This window comes from Cibotium barometz, chromosome 45 (genome assembly GCF_041138505.1).
Source record: "Cibotium barometz isolate CiBa-2024 chromosome 45, ASM4113850v1, whole genome shotgun sequence".
Taxonomy (NCBI): Eukaryota; Viridiplantae; Streptophyta; class Polypodiopsida; order Cyatheales; family Cibotiaceae; genus Cibotium; species Cibotium barometz.
This window is the reverse complement of record NC_141090.1, coordinates 29705310-29716057: the sequence shown is the minus strand read 5'-3', so window position 1 is coordinate 29716057 and position 10748 is coordinate 29705310. Positions and strand designations below refer to the sequence as shown.

General features: G+C 38.7%; 1 protein-coding gene across 1 annotated transcript; it reads left to right on the top strand.

Annotated features, from left to right (window-relative positions):
* Nucleotides 1-1974: 1974 nt before the first annotated feature.
* LOC147612624 (ATP synthase subunit C family protein) lies at nucleotides 1975-10374 on the top strand. The gene is made up of 2 exons (XM_086783551.1): nucleotides 1975-2014; nucleotides 10142-10374. Exons 1-2 carry the CDS (start codon nucleotides 1975-1977, stop codon nucleotides 10372-10374), a joined length of 273 nt encoding a protein of 90 aa, XP_086639677.1.
* Nucleotides 10375-10748: the final 374 nt, after the last annotated feature.

The window sequence follows — 10748 nt, the reverse complement described above, 5'->3', positions numbered from 1 at the left end:
TTTTCCCATGTCTCTCTGCCTCTCAATCTACCTTGGAAACATGTGATGCTCCAATTTTGTATATGAAATATTTTGCAATATATATCACAGGTAGTGTTCAAAATGGATAGTTTTGATGTTTTGAAGGTTTTGGGAAAGTTTTATGTTGGTCGAAAAATTTTGGTTTTTGTCCATTATTGAGTCAGCTTGATTTTGCGGCTTGAATTTGAGTTGGTTAGAGAAATAATTTGAAGAAACTCTGTATGAGAGAGTTTTAGATCTTGTTGAGTAGAAAAACTTTGTCCCTGTGCAAATTTTGTGGTTCATTCGTTTTCATGCCTGTATGGAGGTCAGAAGTTGCTAACATAGTGGTTTTGAGCTAAAAGTGCATCTAGATTTCCGTGTCAAGAGTTGCAGGCATTAGACTGAGATCGAGATGGAAGAGTTAGCCATGAAAGGTCAAATGCAAAGGGAAAGAAGAGGGTCCTTTCTTCGAGATGAGCTATTGAGCTTGTATATCGGATCTACGAGGCAGGCGTGGTGATGCTCCGAACAGGGCCGTTTTCTATACTTTTTTTTAAAAAAAAAGAAAAAAGAAAAAAGAAAGAGAAACGTCGAGATTCCGTACGCGCATGCTAAAAGATGGTGAAAAGCACATGTTCACTAAAGATGGCAAAAGTGCACGCTTTCCAAGAAAAGCTGCTTTTGGCTGATTTTGGGGGCTTTTGGCCGCTTTTTGGGAGTCGTGAAAGGCTATAAAAGAAGAGGAGATCGTGAGAAGGAAAACACAACACATCGCACACATATCGAGGTTGTGTGAAAGAGAAGAGAAGGCCCGCATATCGAGGCTGCGCGAAAGTGAAGAGAAGGCACGTAAATTGAGGCAGCGCAAAGAAGAAGATAAGATCTAGATTTTTGAGAGTGAGAGTGAGAGTGTGATTGAGATTTGATCATATGATTTGATCATCTTCATGCGAGTGAGAGTGAGAGTGAGATAGCTCGGGGGTGGACGGGTGGTTCGAGCTCCTTCACGGAGTGCTTCTTCTTCTCCGAAATTCTTGTAAAGACTCATCAGTTTGATTCATATTGGAATCTCCCTTCTTGTTCATTCATGATTATTGTCTTGCTACAATTTTATTGGCGATTGTGAAAGTACGGTGCGTGACAAAACAAAATTCCTATTTCAATGAATACTATCCTATCAACAACTTATGATATAAGACCCCATTAATTTGAATTGTGCTTTCAAAATAAGACCTATGTAATGCCTATGGTGCATATGTTGAGCTTTCATCAGCAAAAAGTCTAAATCTATGTACCTTAGTGTAAGAAGAAAGGAACTCAATGGAATATAGAGAGAGGAGGTACACTTAGTGCATACTAAAAGAGGAGAACAATTCTAAGTGCATATACCTCAGCTTTAATACCATGTTGGAAGAGGACAGAGATTGAGAGAAGAGGACGTGGAGTATGCGGCATTGCTCCCAGAAGAAGTATTTGTATTGCATATCTCCATGACTTCTACATTTGAACCACAGAATGCCTGGTGACACATGGGTACCTATCCATCGAGCTTAAAGGAGAACATGTTAGGTGGAAAATTGTTTCACTTTCACCTCAAATCTTGGATTCAAATCATTGTTCGATGAAAATCTCAAAGTGTAATCACCATTGCAAAAATTGGTAGACTTTTGTCTTCAACCCATATAGTCATATTTCTATCGTTTTCATTCTTCAATATCCAATAACTAATACCTATACTTCTATTTCTATTGTTTCTTTGGCATCCTCTCCAACACGCATCCTCTACTATATTGCCAGTCGAATATGATTATGTGGCCCATACTCTCACCATTATGAATTCCTTAATTTGGTTGGATCCTTGATTGAGTTCAAAACACTAACAAAAGGTGATGAAATTTACTCTTATTGAGCACACTATAATGAGCACACAAATCACATAGATTGCTGAAGAGAATGCAACATGAGGCTGGAATGGGGATGGGCAAAGAGAATTTTTTGAGCAAGATTTTAGGCAAGTTTTTTTGGTCGACCATCTAATTGCTAGTACTCTTAGTACACTTACTCCTCCCTCTCTCTCTCTCTCTCTCTCTCTCTCTCTCTCTCTCTCTCTCTCTCTCTCTCTTTGTGTGCAATCCCTCGCCCCCTCTCTCTCTCTTTGATTAAATCATGCTCTCAACAACATTATTATTACTTCTCTGTGTGTCTGTTGTGCCTCCATTTGTTTGCTAATTTGAATGGACAATAACATGTTTCTCGCTTCTTCTTGCTATTCTGCTGAAAGCTCTCTCTCTCTCTCTCTCTCTCTCTCTCTCTCTCTCTCTCTCTCTCTCTCTCTCACACACACACACAACTATCAATTAATGCATATGCATCCATTCCACCTTGTTTAAATCAAAAAGCCATTTGTGCTTCACATTAATGTCTCAAAACTAGCACTATTTTTTTCAATGTTCTTTCATGAAGGGGTTTTGTGAAATAAACAACTAATCATCTCATGTAAGGCAATAACTATGAAAGGAGGAAGTCATATGCAAAGTCTCATTGATAAGTGGTCTTGACTATGTATGTGTTTTGGGGATTGTCTACAATCTTCTCCACATTATCATCCACAAAGAATGCTGCATGAGAATCAAAGTGGCACCACTCGATTATACTAAGGCATTTCCTGAATATAGGCCTATCTCCTCTTGCTTGCATTTCCTGAATATAGGCCTATCTCCTCTTGCTTGCATAGGATGTGCGCTGCATTTGATCTAGCTATAGTGGAAGACATAGAAGGGTTGATGTCCATTGGATTTTTTGCATTCATCTCTCACTATTTGCATGTAATGATGCAAGTTTCCATCTTGCATCAAGCTCCAAATAGCCACACTATAAGGGATCGGGATCATATATGCATTGCTAGCACCGAAAGTTGACTTGTGAGAAAAAGTGATGGGCCCGTGTATTTTTGCATGTATAATTGTGGCCAGAGACATGCGTGTAAAAGCACATGTATATAAAAATTGGATGCACTAATACACGCGTTTTACCAACTTTGATGGGATAATACACAAATTTTTTACAAACTTTCTGCACTTATACACAAGATTTTGAATAGTATACATGCACTTATACACACAAACAAAGAGCAAGAAAAGAAATCCAAAGAGTGCTATTGGGTGCTTGAATCCCATTCTAACATTCAAGCAACAAATAACACTCTCTGGATTTTTTTTTGGGTGCATTGCACCATCCATACATAAGATTTATTGGACATGGATGATTCAAGAAAAACATTGAATGAACTTAAGTGGTTGCATTATCAATACACGTGTGACAATATTGTCAAAGTTCTATGTATGTTGAGATAAGTACATTGTTTTCAATTACAAATCAATCACTATTCCCCCCTATTCATTGCATTATTGTAATATATGTCTCCCCCTACCTATGGCACATCCTCCTCACCCTCAATGTCCCCTCTAACCCCTCTCCTCCCTTTGATCCGTCTATCTCCTCTCTCATCATGTGCCCGTGCACTCCCCTTACCAAAGCAACTGCCACAACCTTCACTCCTACTCTCCCTACTGTGGCATCTACTCTGCTCCGTAATATGGGTAGACTCATGGCTGGGAGAGTGTGTACATGACTATGGACATGGGCTGTGGATGTCGCTGTGGTTGTGAGGGGATACATGATTGTATGCATGAGGGGGTATTTGAGTGCGTGTGTGAGGAGGTATATCTCCTCGATGGCGATGGTGTGGGAGATGCCATGGGTCTCGAACTCATGGGCAGAGAATGTTGTAGGGTGAACTACGTGCTCACAAAAGGAGTACTCAAAAAGACCATACTAGGGTGGAGGGGGATTGGCTTGCATATAATCGATTGGCTCGTTTGGTCCAGGGTGCGCACCAAATTAAGTAAACATCTCCGACATCCAAGTGGTGTACACAAATGGATTCAATCATGAACTTGGATTCATGATTAACTGCAAAAAATGCATGTGTGTGCATCATGCATTAGAAAATTTTGTGCATAAAGCATTATGCATCACGCAATTGTATATCTTGCATCAAGAATGCATATAGAATTGTGTGTAGAACCTTTTGTAGAATTGACTATAGGAGCATGTGTACATTGTGTAAACACAGGCCAAACACAAGCATACACATGCTCCTACATGTGCTCCTTCGAAAGCACTTTTCAAGAAAAATGTCTGACTGAACAAATACTAATGACAAAATGGTAGGGCTAGGTAGAACTTCTATCCTTTTCGTGACAAATTGCAAGAAGAAGATACTGATAGAAGACAAAGGAATCACCATTGACACTTGAATAAACAAAGGAAAGCAAAAGAAAGGGCAAGGTTACTCACCTCTTGAAAGGTACCTCCTGCTTCTAAATCTAGTTGTGTGTATGTCCTCTTCAAGCCCTATGTATGTCCTCTTCCACCTAAGTAGCTGTCATTATAGTGCTCCCTTAGATGTATACTTGGTGACATAACCTCGAGAGTGAGAGGTGAGGGATGGAATTGCAAGTTTAGAATGAGAAAACAACAATCACATTTAGGTTTGAGTAGATGGGCGCGTGTAAGATTATTGTAGCTACGTAAACACATGCGTTTTGACACAGTGTACATACGCTTATACACGCAACACACATACATTTTCTACCCATTCTATAAACATTTTATGGATGGATGTTTGCTAATGAAAATGAGACATATACTACCAAAAACTATTGATGGATATGTTTGCTCTGTTATGTGAAAATGATGTCATCATCCTCCTTGAGCAGGATGTAGTACCACATCCTAACATGGTGCCCTAGGCTCGGCATGAGCATGCAAAGCATCGATGAGATGATGCGGCAGCTTCAAGAACTGCCATCAAAGCTGAGTGGGAAGGAGATGACAATAGTCCTCCACCCCATGAAAGTTGTGGAAGAGGAAGTGTTTGATGATATGGTGTAGCATCTTTGTAGGGATGTTCCCAAAAAAATGGATGACAATGATATGGAACAAGCGCATCTTGACAAGGCTTCATTGACATCGGTATTTGAAGGGTGCACATTCTCAATTTTTTGCTTCACTTGAACTAAATCTACAAACAGTTTATGGATGGAGCAATGCAAGTATGAACACATTAATGAAGTAGGCATTCTATTTTGCAAGTTAGAATTAGTAGCTATTCAACTTGTAGTGATTAAAGATCAACATGTTTTAGTCATTTATGATATTGGATGTAGGCTATTATCACACATGCTTCCAAAGGGGAATAGATTATCAACCTCAAGAGATATATCGAGGCGCAATGTAACATCTCTTGGAGGATTGGATTATGATCGCATACATGAATGCGTCAATTATTGTGAGCTCCAAAGCAATGTATCGCACCACATTTGATGATGCATGCATTTTGGTAGTGGAGGTGGTTTGTTTGGTGGAGGAAACCTTTCCACGAACCATTCTCATGAGCCAGCTATATCTCATTGTGCATTTGGTGGATGAGATTGCTTTATGCGACATTGTGCATGTACACTAGATGTTCTTCCTAGAAAAGACTTTGTGAGGCAAAGTGCAAGGCTCGAAGGGAAGCATGACCGAGGGTTCATTGATACAAGAGTCTCTTGTATATATTTTAGAATTTCTTGGGCAAGTGAATAACCCTTTGCTGCAACTATGGAGCAATGAAGAGGACTTAAGAATGATCTCTAATGTTCCTCAAGGAAAAGGACAAACTAAAGTAATTGATAGAGCATTGACCGATGATCTTACTTTCACTTACATCCTTACTAGTGATCTAATGAGCAGAAGGGTCACAAGATATGAGGATGCAAAGACAAGAAGGCAAGCATAAAGAGCTCTCTTTCAGAGGCAACATGGCTCTCAGAAGGCATACCTTGAGCATCTACCAATATTTCCAAATGATATCCATATTAATTGGCTACATGAAGAAATTGAGAGAGCAGAGAAAGATGAGGGGAAGCGTATCATGATGGAAGAATCAGAGTATGCACGAGAATGCATGTTAAAGGTACATACATATAATGTTTTGCATTAGTTGTATGTGATTTGATTTTAATGATTCACAATGCTTACACAATTGCTTTTATTTTGGTCTAGTACACTATGTTCAATGCTATATCGTGTGAAGGCAAGCATTTTCAAACACAAAGAAATTATGATAAGAGGAATACTCAAGATTGTAGTGTCATTAGTAGCTTTGAGAAAGCCAATGGAAATGTAGATGATTATTGTGGCACAATCCAAGATATTTTTAAGCTTGATCTTCGTCGCTTCTTTGTGTATGTTTTGGATGTCAAATGGCAAATGAACGTGGTGGAAAAGGGGCCTAATGCAAAAAAATGCCATGCAAGTGGCTGTGCAACTATTGTCTCTATAAAGTTTTATCAAACAAAGAATGATAGACTAGTATTGCCACAATAATGTCAATAGGTATGCATTTTTTTACTAATGTGTTTCCTATACATATATATCTAAGCTCATGTCTTGACCTTTGATATGCTAATTGTATGTGTATTTGAATAGGTTATCTATCAGCCAATCGTGCATGATACTAAATGGTGGTGCATCATCCCAGTTGCACCATGTTCCAAAGTAATGTACAATATATTCACTGATATGTAGCATATGGAGGATGCAGTAGGCCGCAATGAAGATGATGTCGAGCATGCCAACAAAGGTGTTGATGAAGAAATAAGAGAGAACCATGATAATGTGGATGAGCGTGCCATTTCTCATGATCATGAGGATGACCCTCGGGAGGGGTCACTATATAGAAATTAACCATAACACGTGCATTCGAGAGGTAATTAAAAAACCCCTACTTACACATTTTTTCAAAAAAATTTACAATATAAAATGTGATTTTTTTCTCAATGTGAATAAATTAATCCCTTATGTATGTAAGCTTTCATACCCTTATTAAAAAAACCCTCTCGTTGAACCCATGTGGTATGGTCACATATTTTTAGTAATCCCCCAAGGGATGACCATACCATTGGTGATAATGGTGATGTTGACGTGGATGAGGGCATTAGCACCATTATTAGTAAATAGATCGATAGTAACTTAAATTTATTCATAGCCTTACAAATTGATCCAATGGATATTGACGTTGATCGTTTGACAAGGATGGATCTTATTGAATATGAGATCAAATACTAACTAATCCATCATTGCATCATTCTAAATTGATGACAATTCTATTGTATGTGTTGTCTTAAAGTCATCATCTATTGATTTGTTTTTGAATACACATTATTGTAAATTTATACAATATTGCATTATGATGTATGCTTGTAGTGAGATTGTGTAATGAGAATGTAATGTAGTATGAATTTGCTTTTAAATTATAGTGCTTTTCTTTTAAATATTTTTCCATGTTTTCAAGTGTAAAGGAGTGCGTATATGCTTCTATTACATAGTATTTACATGTGTATACACTGGCTTTCACATGCATTGTTTTTGTCAGTATATACGTGTATAACTACAAACTTACATGTGTCCAATATTACTTAAACATGTGCGTGATAATACATGCACCCATCATTAATCACATGTAGGGAGGCATTGTGTTGTAGTGTCACATCAAATATTTTTTCCATGTGTAGCATGAACTCTTCCAAGATAGGTCTCAGCACCACCCAATAAGGTTCGAGATCAAGAGCTAGGACAAGCTTGTCTTCTGCACTCTTCAAACACCTATACAATAGCACACTGTTTAAATCCAATACCACTAGCTTTCTGGAAGTTGGAGGAAGCTGTTGAAACATAACATAGATTATGATTAGAGAAATATGACATAGATGGTTTATGATATTGTTGGCAATCAAAGTTGATCAACTATGAACAATTCAAGAAACAATACCTAACTTGCATCTCAGATAGTTTCCATCCTCCATTTCTGTGTAAAGGCACATGGTTCAACACCCCATCCATGTACTAGTGCCACCAAATCTCAAACCTTTGGCTCACAATCAATGATTATGTTCCCTGCTTTCGACAAGGCCTCTAGAAACTTCACCCAGAACATCTTGCCATGGTCCAGCAAAAGTGAGAAGATGTAGACGCAAGAAATGGCAATGCTATTGTAAATGTAGAGTAGCAATCACATTGCGAAGTCACATCATGTCTACTTCCTATGAAGTTATTGCGATCATTGCCATGTAAATTTGTAGAGTTGGGGGACTCTTTGCATAACTTCCCATCTAATAATATCCCTCCACTATCCATGAAAGGTGGACACTTGAGATATATTTATGTGTAATAATATTTCTTCAATTTCCATGAAATATGTTCAAACATTCACTTCTTCCAAAAACTTTGCAAAGTTTGGGAGCATCATATCACACAAATACCAAAGTGCGTATCCCACTAAACCACTCTTAACAAGTGAGGTTAACATTGAATTACCTTTAACCACTAAAGTGCTCTCAACTAGTGATGAAAAGCCTATCAAAACTAACATGATCTCAATGAGTGAAGAAAAACAAGGATTTAAAAGTGAAGAATTGCCTTAAAAAACGTTCGTGATATCAACAACTAGTTCAAACAAACATTCAAAATCGCAAGTAAAAAATAACGTTATATCAACTAGTTCAGACAACAAATCAGAAGTACTTACAATTAAAGAACATGTTTTTGATGTTAGTACAAAAGAAACGGCACCCAGCTACCCTTCAAGAAAGGCACCATTAAAATTAGGTTCGTTCCCTTGGATAATAGTAATACCCGCAGAATCAACTAAATCTTCATTACCATGGCCTTCAGAAACAGTAGTGGATGTGTTAGAACAAGTAGCAAATGTAGTTTCCTCCCATCCCTGGTATTTGTCATCCTCGATAATTGTAGTGTTGGGTTGTATAACCGGTGCCTACCTTTGCTACTTCCTAGGAAGATATCTAGATGGCCTTAGCACGTGTAAACTCCTAAGTTTATCAAGGAATCTCCCTCTTGAGTTAGGGAGAAAGCGAAAAGATTTGGAGAGATAGGGGTTGAAGAAAAAGGGTTCTTTTGTTATAAAATTCTCCAGAAGGGTTACACGCCTGTATACACACTTTTATCTCCACATTTCCGTGGAGACTTTGTGGTAGCGTTACTAGTATTTGTTATTCAAATGTGGCTAGGCCGGTACTCTATCCAATTGAGCTATTGATGCACTATCACGCCTTCCACAACAGAGTGAAATAGGTTCTACTGGAGAAGGCAGAGTGAAATAGCTTCTGTTGACTCGACTTGCTTGCAAAAATTTGAATTCGAAGGTACTTTTAAGCACGTTAGCGGGATGATTGGAGGTATTGGGTAGGGCCTCGTAGTAGCAACAAATTCTATTGAACCCTTCTCTTCTATTGGAGACCGAGATCACTTGCCAGGTTCCCCCTAGCCTTACCCTTTGGTGCCGGCTTTGCCTTTTCTCCCACTACCATGAATATCAAGAACAAAACTCGTGTTGGCACCAACCAACACAAGTACCTCTAATGCTTAGCATTTTCGCCCTCCAAACAAAGAAAGACTTTGTCTTATAGATCTGGTCAAATATTTGACATCTCCCATGATTCCTTTTCTTTCAGGTATTTGGAGAATTTCCTTGAATAGACGAAATATTATTATCATGTTGATGTTAATTGAGTTAATGCCACTGGCTGTCAATTTGAACATCCATCTATATACAAAAATTCAACAAGCAGAAGTACTTGATCGGGCATGAAGATTTCGACCGTACACGAGGGAGAAGTGACTCGACTGACATAAAATTTATACTCATTGAGCTTGTTTGTGCCTTGCAAGTGAAGAAGCTAATGACCATTTGAATGATAATATAGCCAATTTCTTGGCCTTTTTATAGGTTCATGAAAATTCCTAAGCCTTCGTGTTGAGTATTGGTAGGTAGAAGAGAGGAAAGCAGAAATGGTTTCCCAACCCTTCCGCATGGGGTCACAGAAAGGAGAGGGGTGGAAAGAGTGTTCCGATTGCCACTACAAGGGTCAAATGGCGAATCGTATGCCTTGTGTAAAGTGAAGAGTTGCTTCTAAGTCACCTTCTTAGGCGCTTTTGAACCCAACTTAGAGTCCAGCCATGGCACATCATGGTATCGTGGCCTTGATAGACACCCAATAGTTCATTACGCTAGAAGGTGCCAAATTAATTGGAGTGGGAGTAGCTACCATGGCCTCAGCGGGAGCTGCAACAGGTACTGGAAATGCATTCAGTCCTTTGATCACTTCTATGGTGCAAAATCCTTCATTAGCTAAACATTTATTTGGTTATGTTATTTTAGGATTTGCTTTAATAGAAGCTATTGCCCTATTTGCCTTGATGATGGCCTTCTTAATATCATTCGTATTTCGAGTCAAGTTTGTTTAGAAGACATCACGCCTATTCTCAGCCAGATAGAATCTAGATTAGTAAATCATGCCAATGATACTACGAGAAGCCCACATGAGAATAGAAGCTATGTACACCCACTTGCTACTTGAGGTGCTTGAAAATTCATTAAAAAGAGAGGGGAGGGCTGAGATACTAGCTCGAGCGTGTTGCACTCAAGAAGATCAGGCCAACCAAAAGTGGGGAATTGACTATATAGTGTGGGGAATTGACTATATAGTCGAGGCTTCGGAGTACAATGCCTCCACTCCCTTTTTTTTTTGCCTTGTTTGCCTTGATGATGGCCTTTTTAATATCATTCGTATTTTGAAGTCAAGGAACCTAGAGGAAAGATTTTGGGATGGCCAAACCAC